This window comes from Arachis hypogaea, chromosome 18, assembly GCF_003086295.3.
Source record: "Arachis hypogaea cultivar Tifrunner chromosome 18, arahy.Tifrunner.gnm2.J5K5, whole genome shotgun sequence".
Taxonomy (NCBI): Eukaryota; Viridiplantae; Streptophyta; class Magnoliopsida; order Fabales; family Fabaceae; genus Arachis; species Arachis hypogaea.
This window is the reverse complement of record NC_092053.1, coordinates 127,377,299-127,397,812: the sequence shown is the minus strand read 5'-3', so window position 1 is coordinate 127,397,812 and position 20,514 is coordinate 127,377,299. Positions and strand designations below refer to the sequence as shown.

Sequence of the window (20,514 nt, the reverse complement as noted above, 5' to 3'; positions counted from 1 at the left end):
TCCCAATGAAGATGCCATAACTGAAGAGCCAACGGGAACCAATGATCACCCCCTCTCCCGTCCTTTGACATCAGAAAGTCGATGTTCAGGGCGGGATGTGGACAGGGCTGGACTCCGCCGAACTGCGGTAAAACCCTATCTATCTAATGTCACTCTATCACGGCAAAGTAGATCAGTGATGTCACAGATCGCCACATTGCCGTATGCCGAGGCTCCAACACCTCCGGATGCACAACCTGCAGTACCTCGGGGGAGCTATAGGGCATCCAAATAAACTGCAGAAAGATTCTAACATTCAGTTCAATCCATGATCTAAAGTCATAAAGTTTAATTAATTAAATAAACATAGCCGGTTAGTATACTCACATCGGTGGCCTGTAACATGTCTAGCCTCAGTCTCCAGTTCTGCACTCTAGGTCCCTTCTCGCCACCGGGAGGGTTGTAACCTGACCACCTGCATCTCACATCGGTGTCACAGCTAATTAAAAGTGTGACAGATTTGTATAACATAAGAAGCGAACATTTAATCAACTATTTTAAATTGAAATAGAAAGGTCTAAGAACGGTACCTCGAGGCCAAGGGCCAGCTGCACGTATCATACCCAGCAGGCCTAAACCTAGCAAAGCGCCAGAAGATCCAGGACTGAAGTAACTGAAGTGGGCCCGCTAACTTTACCACATGTCTGTTCGCCACTCGGCACATGCACCGGTACAACCATGCTAGTGCTGCAGACCTCCAGCTGTAGGTACCCATCTCCTCAAGCCAAGCAACGTATGGAAGGCATCTGATGTGAATGCGGTTGCCGAACTTGTCGGCAAACAGCTGAGTACCCAACAACATCATGATATATGCACGAGCGAAGCGCCGCACAGTCTCCTGGAATCAAGTGCAGTTTACAGCGAACTTCTGAACTTGGCTCGGAAGAGGAACCACTCCAAGCAACTCCTAGAACCACACCCAGGCAGGACGGCCACCCTCGATGTATATATGGAAATCCGTAAGGCAACCACTGACATAGCGTCCGTCCACTGGCAACCCCAACTGGTATGCCACATCCTGAAGTGTGATCGTGCACTCTCCGAACGGCATGTGGAAGGTGTGTGTCTCCGGACGCCACCGCTCGACGAATGCACTAACAAGGGGCTCATCTAATCAGAACCATCTATCGTTCACCCTCGCAAGATGGTATAATCCGGCCATCTGTAGGTACGGAACGTATCTCTCATCCAGTGGCATGCCCTGCTGCCGCCGCATGCTCGAGATGCAACGCTGGGGCTGCCAAAACAATGATCGCATACAAAAGCAATATAATAAACCACATACAAAAGCCATATAATAAACCACTACCAAAACCGCATTTAAACCCACTTACATAAATCACATACAATACCGCTTACAATTTCACTAACAAAAAACCACTAACACAAACCGCTAACTTAAACCGCTAAACTAAACCGCCTATCAAACCACAAACAAAACCACTTCAACAAACCACATGCAATACCACCAACAAAAACCATGTGCAGCATCACAAAAATAAAACACAAAAAAAAAAACTAACCTCCTCGTTGATGACCCCAGCAACATGAGCCACTCCATCCAACCGATATAGTCTGCCTGGATCGTCCTCCATCAGCTAAATACTCTGCTCCAGCCTTTATCGGAGCGAAACTGGGTCATTTTCTCTGGGATTTGGTGGGGTCTGAGAGTGAGGAAGTGGTTCGAATGGGGTGGATTCGAACTCCTTTTATAGGAAAATCTAGTGTAATTCGAAACACCCCAATTCGAATTACTACTTGTGGCGAAACGTGCATAATTCGAATCAGCATGTTTCGAATTAAGTGAAGCTAATTCGAATTGCGCCAATTCGAATTACGTTGGATGCATGGGTGTAAGTAGTTCGAATTGCACTAATTCGAACTACATTCAAATTGAGTTCGAATCGTGGTGATTCGAATTACATAGTTATGCACATTGGTTGATTGCTGAATCAATTTTTTCATTGGCTTATTCGTGTAATATTAAACCAACCATGGCTTATTTTGGTTTTTTACCCAAAATAATAATAGAAGGTGAAAGACACCTATAAAAAGATAAAGGATTTGGATCCTTTAAAGTTTGAATTTCACTTTAGAGAAGAAAGTGTGATCTTCTATCCTTAAATAGTTTCTCTTTCATATTTATTCTTAGTCCCACCTATAAAATTAATAGTGAGAGATCACACTTTACTCTCTAAAATGAAATTCAAACTTTAGAGGATCTAAATCCAAAGATAAAATATAGAGAATAACATTGTTATCAACGTTGAAAAAAAAATAAATAAAAAATGAGCTAAACCTAAACTCTAAATAATAAATTCTAAATTTTAAATTTTGTACTCTCAATTGGTTTTAACTGTTTATGAGCTACGAGATCCCTCCCTCTATGGCTCTCTCTCCTAAACGCAAAGGGTTACCACACAAATCTAAGTCTACTAAGTAGCGACAACTTGAGACATAGGTTGTGGACTTGTGTTGTAGGAAGCTAAGCTTCTTTAAGTAGGCGTAAGTTGTAGTAGACCACACAAAGTATGGTGTACCATGCATCACTATGATCTAAAGACGTATATGCCACATACTCTATTGTTATTTCCTTGATGTGTGTGACCCTAAAGAAAAACAGATACATGGCTAACTAACTGCACTACACTGATTACAGTAGATACATAGGATCAAGCGTAATTGAATTTGTTATCAACATTTTGTACCACAGAAAATAAATCAAGGCTATAGCCAAATTACAAGGTTTACATAATAATAGTAATAATATAAAACAATAACACAAAGAACACTTTTCTTAGAAACCAAGTTCTCCCATCTATCCATTCAGCAGAATCTGTCTGAATCATGATCCTAAACTTGCAAGTTCCAACAGAAGGGTCCTTATCAGTGATCATAGAAAGGCCAGGGAATTTGCATGCACTGTCCAATTGATCATGAATCTGGTAATAGCTATTGAAAGCATAAGATATGTTACCTTTAACATCTAAGTTACCACATGAAGTTCCATAGCCAAGACTAGTACAATCAGCATTTTCACAAGCATATGCCACACTTGGTGCAACTTGGTCATCATTAAGATTTGCAGAAGGCTTCAACACACACCACTTCTTAGCCAGATAATCAACACCACTAGCTGCTACCAACCCCTTCGATTGTCCAAGGCTAAGTTGGTACTTAGGTTGTCCATCAAAGTAGAATATTCCCCAATGGCGCTCAAAGTTACCCGGTCGAATGCTCTTGTTATCTTCATCTATGAGGCTAAACAAGTAAGCATCGACCGGACCAGGCCTCATTGGAGTACCCTTTTGAGATACATAGTAGCGCGACACGAAGCCTTGGTTGAACCGTTGCGCAAGTTGAAGATTAGCATTCTTGTCTCCATCAGTAGGCCAACCAATTTCGCCTATGATTATAGGGACATTTGTGAAACCATTCTTCTGCAGGGCCCAAACTAGTGTGTCATGGTTTGCATCAAAGACATTGTCATAGTTTTTTCCATTGTCATTGATGGCAGGTTGGTAGCCGTTGAAGAAGGCATAGTCTACCGGGAAATTTGGGTCAGAGTAGAGGCTAATGAAAGGGTAGATGTTCACAGTAAATGGTGCACCATTTTGGCTCAAGAACTTGACAATCTGCAGCATGAGATCATGGATGTCCGGCCGGAAGTCTCCGTCCGAAGGCTTCTCAGATGAGCTCTGGTATACATCTGCATTTAGAGGGACAGTTACTTTGACACGGTTGCTCAGACCGGATTTCGTCAGAGCTGCTTGAATGTTTTGCAGAGCCGGAAGCGTTGTGGATTCATAAGTACCGTTGTATGTTGACAAGAATGGTTCATTTCCCACTGCAACATACCTTTGCAAAAAAATCACATCAAAATGTTCCTATATTAGTTAAGGAAAAGTATAAGGTACCAAGATACATTTATAAAGACACTTTTATTAGAGACAGTTATAAAAGAGACATTTTTATTAGACACATCTACAAAGACACTTTCATTAAACACAATCATAAACAAGAGTTGGCAGAAGTTAGTAGAATTCTTGTTGGTAACGTAGGTAATCACGCAATAGAGCCCGTGGCAAAACAAAGCAAACTGATAAAAAAATCACAGAGATCATTATTGGAAGATATTTTGGAAGCAATTAAGTTGTAACTCTGTACTTCTTCTAAACTTTAAAAACTTAAAACAACCAAGAAACCATGACAATTATCTAACAAGTTGAACTTAGCATCCGCATACAATCTACAATTATATTAGTGCAATAAGAAAGCTTAATTGTTAGTTCTTGAAAGTTGTGGCTATATCTAATAAATTTTTTAATTGGTAACTTATACAGATAATTTATGACATTTAGTTTAATTTTAAAATGTTAACTACTTCTACACAAAATTAGAACTTCCAAATTAAGAGACAGCATGAGCAAAATCCACACCATAATTACTCAAAGAATATAACAATATAAATAACTCTAACGAGTTGGGCGGGCTACTAAACTGGAATTCGTGACTCGACTCGTTTTATTAAACATGCTAGGCTTGAGCTTCTATGAAACCTATTAGTTAAAAAGGTCATGTCATAAACTAAAAAAAATTAACAAAATTCGTTGAGTCGACTCGTCAAAATATTTGCTTTGTAAAAAGAAGTTATTCTTAATTTAGACTTTCAAATATTTATTATATTACTCACAAAAAAACATCTACTTATATTAAACACAAAATAACACTAAAAAGAATCAATAGTCAATGCTAATTAAGATCATAATTTTTTTTTAAAAAAAATTTATAAATTATAAATATGGTTATGATATAAAAATCGATATATATAATTATTTTTTTTATAAATTATAAATTATAAATTTTAGAATTCATTTAATCTCTATTTAAATATTTTAAATTTATTATTTTTTGGAGTCTAATTCACAAAACATATTTTTAAATAGGTTCATGCGCTTGTGGAACTTTAAAGTCTATAAAAAATAACTGACTTAGACTTAACCTATCAAAGTCAAAACTGGACAGCCATTTTCATCCCTACGCCCATTATTATTTTTCTTAACAAGGAGAACATAAATCATGTAGGACCCATATATTTTCCTTCTCATTTTCCTTAAAATTTCAACGATCACAAACTATTATTTTAAAAAAAAAATTGCTCATTTTAGTCCCAAACAACTAATTTTCATGAATCAATAAAGTCAAACAACAGTTAAAATTAACTGCATGGAGCAGCACTCTAGAACCAATCCAAAATGGTTGAATAGAATCATTAGAATGAATCTGTCAACAAAAAATGGAAATAGGGTGAATCAGTGTATGTATACATGATACCTGATGTCAACTCCTCCAGAAGAGAGATGCGCAGAAACGTTCTTTGAAACCCATTTTTCAGCAGCTTGAACACTATTAGCAAGTGTATAAAGCATGTCATTTGGGATTCCAACCATAACTTGCATCCCAGATTTCTTCATAGCATCCAAGATATCAGGATCAGCATCAAATAGCTTAACCCTCTGAATTCCATTGTCTTTCAGCAATTTCACAACTGTGGATGGTGGCAAAGGGTGTGTTGATTGTATTCCCCAGTTAACACCAATTCCACTCACTGAACCCACTAACCATATCACATTCAAGAACAACAGAACAAAAAAGAGACTAGATTTTTCACCTTCCATCGGAGAAATAAATCAAACTAATGCTGGCATATTATATGGTATGCTAAATTCGTAGCTCAAAGCAACTTTTCATCACCTAAATTTTAGTGATTCATTTAAACATAAATAAAGCAAGTCTTAATTGAAATTATATGATAGCTTAGAGAGCAGAGTTTATATTTTTGAGAATTGAAGTTTGTTTTTTTTTTAAGACTCTGCATATATATAAAAGAGACCAAAAATATAAGAGATATAGAAACACAAACTGAAGCAGTGTGGAGTGATATATACAAAGACAAAAAGGAAGAACAGCGAGAATCTAAAGTAAGACAGATTGGAATTTGGATAATCGAAGTTGCAGAGTTGCTTTGTAATTAAGCTTCCTCTGTGAACTAAAAACGAGAGAGAGAGAGAGAGAGAGAGAGAGAGAGAGAGAGAGAGAATGAGAAAGAAGGTTGAATGGAATCTTTGCTTTTTAAGAAAATGAAGTGAAGTAAGCAAAGCAGGGAAGCTTATTAGACAGCAAAGAGTGGTAGTAGTAATTAGACTTTTTCAAAGAAATTCTAGAATATGTCACATGGTTACGTGTAATGTAGTACCAGCTTTTATAATCACTATTATTATTATTATTATTATTATTATTATTATTATTATTATTTTGACGTGACTATTGTTCTCATGAAATGAGAAGAAATTCACTTCACAAACCACAGTGATGAGCACGTCAGAGTGGAGCGTGGAGATGTGCCTTTTTTTTCGTTTAATAGTATCTCCCCGGTATGTAAAAGACTAACTTGTTATAAATTTTAACTTTATTTCAAAATTTCTCATTAACTAATAAATTATTATATATACAAAATAAAATTTATTTTTTAATATTTATTTAATTAAACTAATAAAATAATTATTAAATTAATCTAATTTGGTCAGATTATTTTTTTCGTTGGATGGTCTTAGAATGCCAATTGTCATATGATCTGGCACTTGCCCAATACCTTCACGACCTTTTTGCACTAACTCCTAATTATTTAAGTTCGGTAACGAGGAAAAAAATAAGCATAGGATCGGAATTTTAACTAGTTAATATTAATTAAATTTTTATTTTATTTTTTAAAAAATTTATATTTTAAAACTTATAATTTAAAATTTAAGATATAGAGTGACTAGAAATAGTAGTTGACAACCCCAATGAAAAATAAAATTATAGTGTTTGAAAAAAAAATTAATAAAAAGATAACTGAAAAAATAATTGGTATTGATTGAACAATAATTAATTTTTTTTATTTTAGATTGTTAAAAAATGAGTACGATTATATATACAAGTCTTTTTTACATATAAGTCGTATAAGTCACTTACATAATGTGCGCGGAAAATTACGTTGTTCCTCTTTGTATCTCGCGTTCCTCCTTTTCCTTCTTCTTTTCTTTTTTCTTTGCGTTTTTCTCTTTTTTCTTCGCGTGTTTCATCTTCATCGCCGTTTTTCTTATTACTGTTGTTGTTGCTACATTTTTTCCCTCCTCCTCTTTCTATTCATTTTGCAACATTATGTATTTTTTTCTTCTTTGCTTAATTTTTTCCTAAAAAAAAAATTATGAGAATATGAAATAAGAAGATGAAGAAGAAAAAGCAGCAGAAAATGAGTAGGAGGAAGAGGAAGGATTTTGAATTATGCAGAACTTATCAGTACACATATACCGAAAATTCTTAAACAATACACCCAAATATCTTTGTGTTACACCCAAATATCTTCGTATTACACCCAAATTTGTTGCAAATATAGAAAAATATTTTCTCTAATGCTGCATTTTTTTCTTCTTCTTTTTTTTCTTATTTCTTTCTTTCTTTTAGTTGAATGAATGTAGAGTTAATAGTCAAAACCGTTCCTGAAAGATACCTCGATCTCCATTTTCGTCCCCGAAAGATAAAATTAATCAAATTCGTCCCCCAAAGATATCCTACTTGGTCACGTTGGTCCTTCCGTCATTTCTATAGCTGAGTTGGCAAACGGCCACTGACGTGGACCGTTAACTGCCAACGTGGCAGACAACCAAAATGATGCCGTTATGGTAGAAGGCTCTCCTAGCCTTGAAACGTCGTCGTTTTGTCTTCAGAAGAGAGATTCAAATGTTGCAAACCTTACCCCCGTTTTGTCTTCTCTTTTGTTTACATTGGCCATCTTTACCAGGCACAGTAGCATGAGTGAGACTCATAATCATGATAGTGAAATTTCTTTCTGTATTAGGAACTAATATTAAAACTTGGCATAATGTTAGGTGTTCCAGGTTGGTGATCCTTATCTTAGGATGAGTTGAAGTCATCATCAAGAGAAATTCCTGCTATTTTTGAGGAAGAGTGGAAGTTGCAGACCATTTATTTGTAAAAAGTACTGACTGAAAATGGATATTAATGAAACTGAGAGAGTAGTTGTGGCAAAACCAGTTGCTTCAAGGCCTAATTGTTCTACTTTCAGATCTTTCTCTGAGCTTCTTGCAGGTGCCATTAATGGCTTATCACCCAAAATTGAATCTTTCCAGGCAACAGTTTCTGCCATTAGACCAAAGACAGTGAGGTTCAAGTCACCACCACATTCCGGATCCTAATATAGCTCAACTTCCTCCCTGAGATTTAGCAAATAGGGTTTCATTTCATAAAATTTAAAAATCATAAAAAATCTAATTGGGAATTGGAACCTGATTTTCCAATGGAGTCAACCAAAGAACAACACGGGTTACTGCACCAGATCCTACCCCCGCGCCTTGAAGATGCAGGCCTCGAAGATTGTGCTCTTCTGCCTGAATCCATCCACCAAGCATTCCTTAAAGCAGCCGCTGCCGTGAAGTCCGCCGCCGCGATTTTCTCCGATGACGATGACGAGACCGCCGGAGATTGCGTCAACGACCCGTGGCCAGCCGCAGCCGAGGGAACCTCCGATGCTGTGATTGGGATCGAGCCGGAGAACGAGCTGTCCGGAGCATGTACCGTCGAGAAAGGATGCGAAGAAAGCGACGATGAGGTGAAGGTCTCCAGTGGTAGCAGCTGCGAAGTGGAGGAGGTTGTGGACGAAATTGTGGTTGGAGAAGGAGCTAAATTGTGGGGAAGGTGAAGAAGAACCTTGCATTGATGAATTGAAAGGCTTGGGAATTGAAGATGATGCAAAAAAGAATAAGAAGAAAACCTGGGAAGAAGAAGAGAAGAAACCTACTTTAACTGAAGGCTATGTATGAAACGCTGAAAGTTGAAATTTCCTTCGGATTTTGTTCTGGATAACCCTGGTTTTTTCATCATATCAGCCATGAAAGATTCGGAACCAATCTGAGCTCTGATATTTATCGTTGAATTTGGGATTAGGGTTTATCCACTTCAAGGACTAATTTGACGCCTAAAACAAGACTTATCTGGTCAGCAACAACATGGTACAGCTTGGCATTTGCCACCTTGGCAGTTAACGGCCCACGTCAGTGGACGTTTGCCAACTCAGCTATGGACATGATGGAAGGACGATCGTGACCAGGTAGAGTATCTTTCGGGGACGAATTTGATTAATTTTATCTTTTGGGGACGAAAATGGAGATCGAGGTATCTTTCAGGGACGGTTTTGACTATTAACTCAATGAATGTAAGTTCATCATCTTCCAAGTAATTTTGCAACATTATGTGTTTTTTCTTCTTTTTTGTTTGATTTTTTTGTTTTTATTCTTGTTAAAAGAATAAAACAAGAAGAAATTTGAGAAAATAAAATAAAAAAGAAAGGATGAATAAGAAAAAAATAAGAAGATGGTGATGATGATGAAAAAAAAAAGAAGCAGCAGAAGATGAGGAGGGGGAAGAGGAAGAGTTTTGAATTATGCAGAACTTATCAACACACAAACACCGACAATTCTTAAACAATATACTCGAATATCTTCATGTTACACCCAAATTTCCTGCAAATACAGAAAAATATTTCCTCTAATGCTGGATTTTTTCTTCTTATTTCTTTCCTTATTTTTTTCTTTTAGTTGAATGAATGTAAGTTCATCATCTTCCAAGTAATTTTGCAGCATTATGTGTTTTTCTTCTTCTTTGTTTGATATTTTTGTTTTTACTCTTGTTAAAAGAGTAAAACAAGAAGAAACTTGAGAAGGTAAAACAAAAAAAAAGATGAATAAGAAAAAAAAGATAATGATAATGATGAAGAAGAAGAAGAAGAAGAAGAAGCAACAGAAGATGAGGAGGGAGGAGAAGAAGAGTTTTGAATTATGCAGAACTTATCAGCACACATACACCGAAAATTCTTAAATAATACACTTAAATATCTTCGTGTTACACCCAAATTTGCTGCAAATACAAAAAAATACTTTCTTTAATGCAGAATTTTTACGTTACATTCAATTCAAAACATCAACGATGAAATATTATTCACCTACAAAATCATAAACTACCAATGGAAGAATTAACTAGAATCGAACCACACTTCAGCCACTTGATTGGATTCAAAACAATAATCAATTTTGTTCTGATTCAATTGACAATATGAACTTGAATTATTCATTATCTTCAACGACGAGATAACTGATGATGGAGGAGAATGAGGAAAAGGAAGGAGGAGAAAAAATTTCGATGAAAAAAGGAGGAAGAGGAGGAGGAGGTGGTGTTGGTGATGACGATAACGAAAGAGAAAAATAACGAAGAATAACGTGCAGTAACGGCACGAAGAAGAACGTGCACGCGTGAATATAAATGACTTGTATCAAAAAATTACTTGTATGTGGAGAATAATTGTTAAAGAATATTGAGAAAATATTAAATTTCTTATCTGTATGTTTATATTGATGGAAAAGAATTATTCTCCACATCCAAGCAATTTTAGTATCCAAGTTTATCCAAGTAATTTAGAGTCATGCGCTTCTTTTTTCCATTTTCTTCTCCTCCGCGCTTCTTTCCTGATGCTACGTCTTCTTCTTCTTCTCCTCCTTTTTTATTATTTTTCACTTTCATTACCGTCGTCACCACCACCACCACCACCACCACCACCACCACCACCACCACCTCCTCCTCCTCCTCCTCCTCCTCCTCCTCCTCCTCCTCCTTTTCTCATTTTTTGTTCATGATTCAATTTTTGTGTGTGTTCTTGTTTTTTAATTGAGTTTGTGTACAATCATTAAATGATTTCGGTTCATCCTGGATTTTAATCAGGTGCACTTGGTCTAGACTTATTTTGAAATGAGTTTATTTCTGAATATAATTTCAGTTAATTTTTGAGTGAATTATTTTGTTATACTTCTTCTTGTTTCACTATCTTGAAAGGAATAAAACTAAGAAAAATAGAAAAAATCAAACAAAAAAGAAAAAACAAGAAGAAAAAATTCCTCAAAACTTCTCATCATGTTCTTCTTTTTCTTGTTTTGTTCATCTAATCAAATAAAGAAGAAAATACACATAATGCTGCAAAATTACTTGATGGACTTGGATGTGTTTTTGTTCATAATTCAATTTGTTTGTGTGTTTATTTTCGAATCAAGTTTGTGTGTCGCAATCATTAAATAATTTCAGTTCATTCTGGATTTAAATAAGGTGTATTTGGTCTGTGAAACGAGTTTACATTCTGAATTTAATTTTAGGTTTATTCTGAATATAATTTTAGTTCATTCTAAATATAATTTCGATCCATTTCTGAGTGAATTATTTTGTTATGATTCTTTTTATTTCATTATCTTGAGAGGAATAAAACCAGGAAAAAGAGAAAAAAAATCAAACAAAAAAGAAGAAACAAGACGAAAAAATTTCTCAAAACTTCTCATCATCATGTTCTTCTTTTCTTGTCTCGTTCATCTAATCAAATAAAAGAGAAGAAATACATAATGCTGCAAAATCACCTGATGGATTTGGATGTGGTTTTGTTCATGATTCAATTTTGTTTGTGTGTTTGTTTTCAAATTAAGTTTGTGTGTTGCAATCATTAAGTAATTTCGATTCATTCTGGATTTAAATAAGGCGCATTTAGTCTGTGCTTATTTTGAAACGAGTTTACATTCTGAATTTAATTTTCGGTTCATTCTAAATATAATTTCGATTCATTTCTGTTCTGCACAATTCAAAACTCTTCCTTCTCATCTTCTACTACTTTTTCACCAGGGAGAGAAGGAGGAAAAGAAAAAAAATACAGCAGCAACAATAACAACAAAAGAATGACGATAAGGAGAAAACACGTGAAGAAGAAGGAATGTGAAAAAAAAGGAGGAGGAGGAACGCGAAGAAGAAGGCGAAGGAGACACTCTGTGCGTAAATGAGCGTGAGAAGAAGAAGGAGAAGAAGATAGAAGAAGCATGTGTAAATGAGCGTGAGAAAAAAAGAAGATGTACATGTAATCACGCTCTTTTAATGAGAGTGATTTTTGTTGGTATTTGACCTACTTGAATGAACTTAGATAAAAAAAAATACTTAAATGTGTAGCAACCCAAAAATAGAAAAAAAAATGTGCTTCTTATACAACATATTTAGGGAAATGTTGAACATGTAATAAATTTATTATTATATGTACATTTATATTTGTGTCTTGTCGCAAAAGTAAAAACGGCTTTTTTTTTAATGCACTCTTAGGTTTATAATGCATATTTTTTTAGTATAAAATATGTTTTTATTTTTAAAATATATGAGGAATTCTTAAAATTTGTCAATATATATTATCTTCTATATTTAAAATAAATTTTAATTATATTTATATAATATAATTATTTCTATTAATATAATTTAAAACTGCCTAAATTCAAAAATTTGAAATTATTTATGTTCCTTGTATTTGATTTACTGTTAAAATGTTATTGGATTGATCCTAATATTTTTCTATAACCAAATTATTTATAATACTTTTAGTTAATATCAATTCTATCTTTAGGGACCTAAAAAATTATTTTATCCTTTATTAATTTATTTACTTATTCTAGTTACCACTTTTTACTGTTTTATTTCTAATTTTTACTAAAACTTTTATTTAAGCTCAAAATTTTATTGTAATTACAATTTTGAGTCAATTAATTTATATAATTACTAATTTATCTTTGATAACACTAAGTTCAGAATTTTACTTATCTTTCAATTAAATTATATTTTTAACCCTCTTTTTATTCAAAAATGACCATAACACCCTTTTTACTTTTACACCTTTGTTTCATAGGATTAGTATCAGTTTTCTAACCTCTTTTTAACCCTTATACATGTGACTTTCATGATCATTTAGTGGCTGAATTTTCAGGGGTGCAGTTTTTTATTTTTATCCACTTTTAGTGACTTTTAAGGCTTGAAACTTAAATTCCAAGTGCTCTAAATAATTTCAGTGATTTCATACAATTTTCAGAGATAAATAAGTTTCATATATCACTCAAATAATAATCCAAAACAGAAAAGTATCACTGAATTTCCAGAATTAAGAATCAAGTACAAAATTACCACAAAGTGGCTCATATGAACACCGAAAACAAGCACAAACATACTGTAATTAATCCTAACCCTTACCTCTTATGTAATTCAGTTATTAAACCTTTCACATACTAGAAAACATGCACACAAGGGCAGAAGCACAACTTGTGATGGTGCAGTTTTGCTTTTGGCCGAAAGTGTCGCAAAAACGACGAAATTCAACTATTTTGAGCTCGAATCTCTCTAACTCCTTAGGCGTGCTCCATGGGTGTTTCAAGAGGAGTTCTCTATACATGGAGGAGAGTAAAAATTCATCATGACTACTGTTTTTTAAAAAAGAAAAGGAAAGGAGAAAGAACAAGAGTTCACCTAGCCAAAATTTCGATATAAACGCGAGGATTAGCAAAAACATGCAAGAGTTTGTGTTTGTATGGATTGAGTGCTTGGAGAACACATTAAGAACAATGGAAGAAGATTTGAAATAGGGGCTGGGACGTAGAGAACAAGTGCAAGAATTTTCTCTCATTCTCTCTCAAGAATTCGGTCAAAAGAGTGTAAAAATTTGAAAAGAATTTTGTAAATTTTGTGGAGAATGCTTCCTTAAATAAAAAATCAAAGTCTTGCTGAATTTATGATGGTAAAAGAAGCTGAAATTTTCGTGGTCAAGGGCTGGTCTTTAATGAATAAGGGGCGTGAAAATGAGGAAGCTTGGTCAGCGCTTGCATGTCGAGCTTATCCGCAATTAACCGTAGTTGGTTACTCGAGGTTAAAAGCACAGCCGAAAGGGATGAAAGGCTGAGATAGTCTCGTCCCAGAGGCTGAGAAGGAGAGACAATTTATTTGGGTGACAAGTAAGAAGATTTGGGGTCTCTAGGAGTTGTTTGTGGAATACTAGTCAGAAATTTGGTTCGGTGTAAATTTTACCGTGTGATAAAATAATTAATGGCTAATATTTATTCTTAAAGAAATAAATCATAAATGAATGACTAATATTAATCTTGGGATACAACACAATTACCAAGATAGAAATTATTTTTACCACTGGTTTCGAAATTTTCGGTTATAAGAGATTTTCTCGACGCATGCAAAACCGTCACTAAAAGTGAATTTCTACTAAAAAAAAGTCTCTAGTGAAGAAAATAAACCAATGATAAACTAATATTTATTATTTATTAGTCAAACTTGACTTAGGGGATTAATTACCTCATAAAGTCAATTTTGACCTTATTAATAGCTTTTTTCTATTTAATTTTTTATTTTTTTCTTTCTTTTTTTTCCATTGGGTCAACTTTACTATTTTTTATTGGGCCGTGGTTCGAAATTTTGCAAAATAAATTCTAAAATAGCCAAAGAAGTCTGTTTTACCAAAAATCGAATTCTTACCTAGACAATACCTATCTAATTGGAATTAGGATTCAAGAAAAGTATTATCTCGAATTAGGAGTCGGTAGAAAAATAGTTTATATATGTGTTTGACAAAAAGGAGAACAATTTGTGTGTGTGTTTTTTTTTGTGGGATTTTAGGGGTTGTGGTTAGAGAGAAATAATAACATTTACGACCAAGGCATAACATTGTCATTTGAAGTGGCGTTTCGGGCATATTTGCTGGCAACAAAACTTTATTCAACGTTTAAAATTAAATAGGGTCTCAAATTAGAGTGTTTATTTCTTCAAAAGTATGGGTGAAACATAAAGTAAGATTGATCAATCTAAATTGTGATGAAAGTGCCTTCCACTGTGAAAGTAGAACTGGTTTCATGAGTTTTGAGAGATAATTCTGGACTTTAGATCAAGGGTTGTCATAGAAGAGTGCATGACATGACTATTTTAATGGTAGAATTGTTCGCAATATGGCAATGTTTGATGCTTGCTTGGGAGCTAGGGTTCAGGAAACATAAATGTGAATTAGATCCTTTAGATCATATAGAAAGAGATATCAAAACAAAATTTCTTAACTTGAAGCACAATCATTATTGGACAATGAATTTTTACTTGAAGATGTTCTAAGTTATAATTTGAATTATGTTTTATGTTTGATTGATTAGAAATTTAAATATGTTTAATTATATATTTTACAAAATGTTTATTTTATTTTTACAATGTTGATTTTATTTTTTTGTTTTAAAAAATTTGATTGATGATTATGTTTATTACATATTTAGAATTATAAAGATTTTAGTGTTCATAAATTTAGAAAATATAATTTTTTTATATATATAAAATTATAAATTTATTAAAATGGTTGTAAAAGTATATATATTATTTATATATTTAATAATTTATTAATAAAAAAATTAATTAAAAAAAATTGACAGACTTAGCTCGTCAATCTACCGTTAGACGAGACGGGGATGAAATTTAAGACTGTTTTATTAAACAGAATAGAACAGACAAACCCACTAAAAAACTAACTTTTAGCATAACAAGTGTACTAATCCGTTTGCCACCTCTATGTAGGGATGGCAAAACTCCCCGAGATGCGGGGATCCCTGCAGGGATTGTCCCGAATGGGGATCTGATTGTGGGGAATTTTTTCTGCGGGGATGGGGATGGGGGGACAAAATTCTCCCGAAGCAGGCGCGGGGACTCAAGCAGGGATCCCCCGCCCCGTTCCCGCTATTCCCCGAAATTTATGAATTTCCTGAATTATCGTTAATAGTTTATTTCTCATATATGTTTTTTAGTCATTTCTCTCACACACATATATAGAAACCCAAAACTCCTAATCTTTATTTGCATAACCCTTCTTCAACTCAGAGATCCCTAACACTGTCCATAATCCATCCAACCTCTCTGCAGCCACCCTTCTCACCGCATCGTCACACATCATCGTGCCATCACCTTTATCGCGTCGTAATTTCTATTTGCGACGTTCTTTTTCGTAACTCTACTGTCGTGTCCATTCTCCTCTCCGTTGTTGCGTCTCCCACCTCGTCCACTGCTTTGTCCTTTGGCTCATCGTTGCGTCCCCCCATTGCGTCATTTCGAAAGAAGTCGCCATAGTGTCATTTAGACTTTTTGTATAAAATCTTGCAGTTTTTGTATAAGATAGCTACTTGTAACTCTATTCATATGGAAATTAATAAGTAGATAGAACTATTATATAAATGGGGAATGGGGTCCCCGTGGGAAATGAGGCCCCGTGGAGAATGAGGATGGAGAGCAATATTCCCTACGGCGGGGAATGGGGACGAGAATGAGGAGCAAATATGAGGGCAGGGATGGGGAGCAAGGGGGCATCCCCTGCCCCGTTGACATCCCTACCTCTATGCATAGGAATGCGAAACATGACAGCAAATACCCTTGCCACCCCAAGAGCTTGTGCAACATCGGATTGTAGAGAAATACTAGTTCCAAGTGAGACACTTGAGTCAGATTCTTAGAAATGATATTGAAGATTAGAGCAAGCTAGATTTGTTATGTATCTTTTTTTATTTGTCTTGAATTACTAAAAAAAAAAAACATATAAGTTACCAATTTCAAAAACGTTAATATAGTATATTTTTTGGGGTTAAATATGATTTTGGTCCTTAATGTAAAGGTCGAAAATTTATTTCGTTTTCGGCTTTTTTTTTCGCTACAAAATGGTCCCAAAGGGTTAACCTAGTTTTAAAATCGTCATTTTTACCAAATTTTTTATTTTTATTACTAAATTATCCCTAACTAAAAAAATATAAAATAAAAAAGAAAATGGAAAAAGATAAAAGGGAAGGTCGCACTTTTGGGGGGTGTTCCTAAGGAGGAAGAGGGGGAAGGGGGAACGGGGAAGGGAAGGTGGAGAATTTCCTCGCCGCTGCCGCCGCTTTCTTCCTCAGCATACACTCACACTAATGGCAAGAAAGGAGAGAGCAGAGGGAGAGAGAAAGAGAAGAGAGGAACGGAGCCGTTCTCGTCGCCACACCCCTGCCCTTGTCGCGATTCGCAGCGCCTCCTCGTCGCGATTTGCAATTCGCCACCACCGCATCGCCATTTTCGTCGCAATTCGCTGCGTCGCCACCACTACTGTAGCCCTTTCCACGCGATCCGCCACCACCACCGCAGCTCTCCTCCCCTCGCGATTCGCAGTTCACCGCAGTAGCCCCTCCTCCCCTACCACCACCGTAGCCCTTTTCCTTGCGATTCGCAGATCACCTGCTCTCCCTCAAGGTCCCTGCAGTGCTGTCTCAATTTTTTATTCTTTTTTCCTTTAATTTTTTAGATTTAAAGGGAGGTGTTTTGCTTTTGTTTATTCCATTGTTGTTGTTGTTGTTGTTGATGCTTCTGGTTGCTTCTGTTTATTGCTTGTTATTCCATTGTTGTTGTTGATACTTCTGGTTGCTTCTGCTTTTGCCTGTTTCTGTTTTTGCTTCTGCTTTTGGTTCTACTCTTGTTGTTGCTCTAATTCCATTATCCATTGTTATTGTTGTTATTCTTCTTCTAGTTGTTGTTGTTTGATTGTTGTTGATTCTGTTTCTTCTTTCTGCTTCTGTTTGCTTCTATTTCTACTTTTGTCTGTGCCTCTGCACCTCTGCTTCTGGTTGATTTTGGGGAAGAAGAGAGGAGGGATATTTTCGTCCAAAAAATGATTTTAAAACTAAGTTAAACCTTCGAGACCATTTTATAGCAAAAAAAGGATTAGGGACGAAATAAATTTTCGACCTCTATGTTAGAGACCAAAATCATACTTAACCTTATATTTTTGTCTATTTCTAAAATATAATTGGTACCATAAGAATTTCAAAAATTATTTTAGTATCTCAACCACTATTTTAAAACTTAACTCTCATCATTTTTAATTATTGTATATAGAATTGGGTGTGTTACAGTCGTCCCAGCGCACGAATAGTGTGTATTTTCACAATTTTGGAGTAAATACCCATAGTCGTCCCTGAAATTCACGTAAATATTCAATCTAATCCTCAAGATCCCGATTTTCCCATTGTAGTCCTCCAGATAGAGCTCTGAGCACTCAAAGTGGTCCCTGGCCATATTTCAGGTGATGACTCATCACTGGAGCGCTGACGTGGCCTCGGATTGCCACGCTGGAGGGTCCAACGGCTAGCTGAGCTGGCTAATTTTTAATTTGTACCCATGTTAGTCCCTCGTATTATATATAATCTTAAATCCCCAAATTTTCATATAATTCATCTCCTCTTCATCTTCATCTCTTCTTCTTCTTTTTCATACACTGCTTGCTGTTCATACTCTTCCGTCTGGGGCACCAATTTGAGGAACAATAAAAGACGTAAATCATGGGATAATAGTCAATAGAAAAGCTAAGCTACCAATCATATACCATTTTCTTCCCCTTCAGTTCTTTTTTTTAATCATATTTTTTTCATCAATTTAAATTTACCACTAATGTTTCCACCACGATGAACTTGGTTGATGATGGGCAATTACAATATTTATAAGCTATTTTAGTTCAAACCAAAGCTGGCCATAATACATCTTGTTTCAGTATTTCAGTAAATTAAAAATTCTTCTTCTGCAGTAAAAGTTGTAAGTACAAATAGCCTAAAAAATTGTAGCAAAAAATCACGAAAAAATTAAGCAAAAGCTTAGGTGTTACATATGTAAAGAGAAAAGAAAATGAATCAGGAGACAATTGGAATGGTATTAGTGACGTTGCCAGGTTTGCAATCACAAGTGCAAACATTTCTAAACCCTTGAACTACACGTTGTGATCTTCGGGAATGAAGCTTCACCACCTTCCTAGGCATCTGTAGCATCATCATAAACAGAACAATGCCATTCAGTTCCTAAAAAAAGCAGTCTAGGAATACTGAGGGTCAAACATATCGAAAAATGACAAAACAGAAAGTAACAAACCATTCTCCAAACCAAGTCTTCAGGACCCAATGGTTGAGCTGGACTAGAATACAGGAAATGCCTTGAGTACTGGAAAACAAAATAAAAGCAATTAATGCCAAATAGGAAACAAGACAATGAACTAAATATCAATTTTAGAAAAATAACAAATATACAGGGTGATTAGTGGTTATATTGCACGGGGCATAAATTATGCTTAAACTTGCCATTGGCATTGGGAAACAGTAGAAAGTTTTCGCAAGGTTTCAGCAGCAAAAGATTGTACATAACCCAGAACACAAATCTTGGAAAGATTTTGTTGCATTTTTTTTATACGAGCAGCACTAATGCCTTTCAAAAAATTTAGAAGCCAACCTAAAGGATTTGAGGATCAATGCAGTTGCAATTTCTACTGATAAATAAACAGTTGGAAAGAGAGCAAGCCACACCCCCAATCTTTCACCTGAAAAAGCAAGGTTGAAACCTTTTCAAATCATGCAATGATAGTTTTAGGACTGTTATATGCATATGAATCTTCAATTAACTTGGTTTGAGTACTCAACATAGTTTTTGAGGATCAATTATATGTAAAGCATTCTTGCATTGTTAATTATGCAACTTTACATAACAATGTGATATAATAAATAAACTATATCAAATAAACTCACCAAATGTTGCTTGAGCAAGCTCCACATATCTGTTTTACCTTTTTCCAGGAATAGCTTCATGCAGCTGAACCCAAAGCCATAAAGTGTACAGCTGCCAACAATATGCTATGGTTAAAGAAAGAATTCCCCAAACTATCCACGAAAATCTCAGCTAAAGGCTTAATCCAAATCAAAGCAGTAAATATAACAAACAGTTGGTTTGCATAAAGGATGGTGCCACCAAACTATCCACAAGTGATCATGGACAAATTGCAACGAATCTAATGAGTTCCAAACCAAAAGGAACGTGCAATTCTAGCAGCAGGAATGAACAACACCAATGAAAGGAATCTCATGAATGCAGCAAGGAGAACCTTCCAGAACCCATCAAGACCAGCAAAATGGAGGTGAGCATGGTCGAGCCTGAGCCTGAAGATCTGGGCATTCTTCTCGTCAAAATTGAGCTTGTCCTTACTCTTGGAGCGCTTTCTGAGGTCGGGAGCAGGGCCTTTGGGAGTGCTAGGGCGGCGAATGGCAGCACGAAGGCTGTTGGAGGTGGAGGGTTGGGCATCGGGGTGGATGTAAGTTTGGAGAGCATAGAGGAAGAGAATTGAGAGCCTGAAGAATGCGATGAAGAATGCGAAGAAGAAGGAGAGCAAAGCGTACAGGAGTGGGGTTTTGTATAATAACACCAACTGTGAGGGACCAATGTGGGTATAGTGGGAAATGAGCCAGCTCAGCTACAACGTGGCAAAACGACGCCATGTAAGCGCTCCGGTGATGATTCATCACCAAAAATATGTCCAGGGACCATTATGAGTACTCAGAGCTCTATCTGGAGGACTACAGTGAAAAAATCGAAATCTTGAGGACTACATTAGGTAATCACGCAAATCTCAAAGACTACTATAGGGATTTACTTCACAATTTTGTGGTTATGTGAGAAGTTTTTCATCTTTCAAAGGTCATAGTCGAGTTTTCAACT

General features: G+C 35.5%; 3 protein-coding genes across 3 annotated transcripts; 1 reads left to right on the top strand and 2 right to left on the bottom strand.

Annotated features, from left to right (window-relative positions):
- Positions 1-149: 149 nt before the first annotated feature.
- Positions 150-1,090, bottom strand: LOC112770494 (protein MAIN-LIKE 1-like). The gene is made up of 4 exons (XM_025814843.1): positions 959-1,090; positions 570-877; positions 367-454; positions 150-275 (listed from the first exon to the last, which is right to left on the bottom strand). The coding sequence occupies exons 1-4, from the start codon at positions 1,088-1,090 to the stop codon at positions 150-152; spliced, it is 654 nt and encodes a 217-aa protein (XP_025670628.1).
- A 1,577-nt stretch (positions 1,091-2,667) lies between these two features.
- LOC112771723 (glucan endo-1,3-beta-glucosidase 5) lies at positions 2,668-6,271 on the bottom strand. Its single transcript, XM_025816534.3, has 2 exons — positions 5,374-6,271; positions 2,668-3,897 (listed from the first exon to the last, which is right to left on the bottom strand). The coding sequence occupies exons 1-2, from the start codon at positions 5,715-5,717 to the stop codon at positions 2,787-2,789; spliced, it is 1,455 nt and encodes a 484-aa protein (XP_025672319.1). The 5' UTR covers positions 5,718-6,271; the 3' UTR covers positions 2,668-2,786.
- A 2,127-nt stretch (positions 6,272-8,398) lies between these two features.
- LOC112770492 (uncharacterized) lies at positions 8,399-8,800 on the top strand. Its single transcript, XM_025814842.1, has one exon. The coding sequence runs from the start codon at positions 8,399-8,401 to the stop codon at positions 8,798-8,800; it is 402 nt and encodes a 133-aa protein (XP_025670627.1).
- The last annotated feature ends 11,714 nt before the right edge of the window (positions 8,801-20,514 follow it).

What these genes read in the sequence shown, in the direction of transcription:
- LOC112771723 (XM_025816534.3), bottom strand. Translation starts at nt 5,717, where the DNA reads ATGGAAGGTGAAAAATCTAGTCTCTTTTTTGTTCTGTTGTTCTTGAAT. An exon ending in TCTGGAGGAGTTGACATCAG is followed by an intron (nt 3,898 to 5,373) that starts GTATCATGTATA and finishes TTTTTTGCAAAG; the next exon opens with GTATGTTGCAGTGGGAAATG.
- LOC112770492 (XM_025814842.1), top strand. Translation starts at nt 8,399, where the DNA reads ATGGAGTCAACCAAAGAACAACACGGGTTACTGCACCAGATCCTACCC.
- LOC112770494 (XM_025814843.1), bottom strand. Translation starts at nt 1,090, where the DNA reads ATGCCGTTCGGAGAGTGCACGATCACACTTCAGGATGTGGCATACCAG. An exon ending in AGGGTGGCCGTCCTGCCTGG is followed by an intron (nt 878 to 958) that starts GTGTGGTTCTAG and finishes ACTTGATTCCAG; the next exon opens with GAGACTGTGCGGCGCTTCGC. An exon ending in ACATGTTACAGGCCACCGAT is followed by an intron (nt 276 to 366) that starts GTGAGTATACTA and finishes ATCTTTCTGCAG; the next exon opens with TTTATTTGGATGCCCTATAG.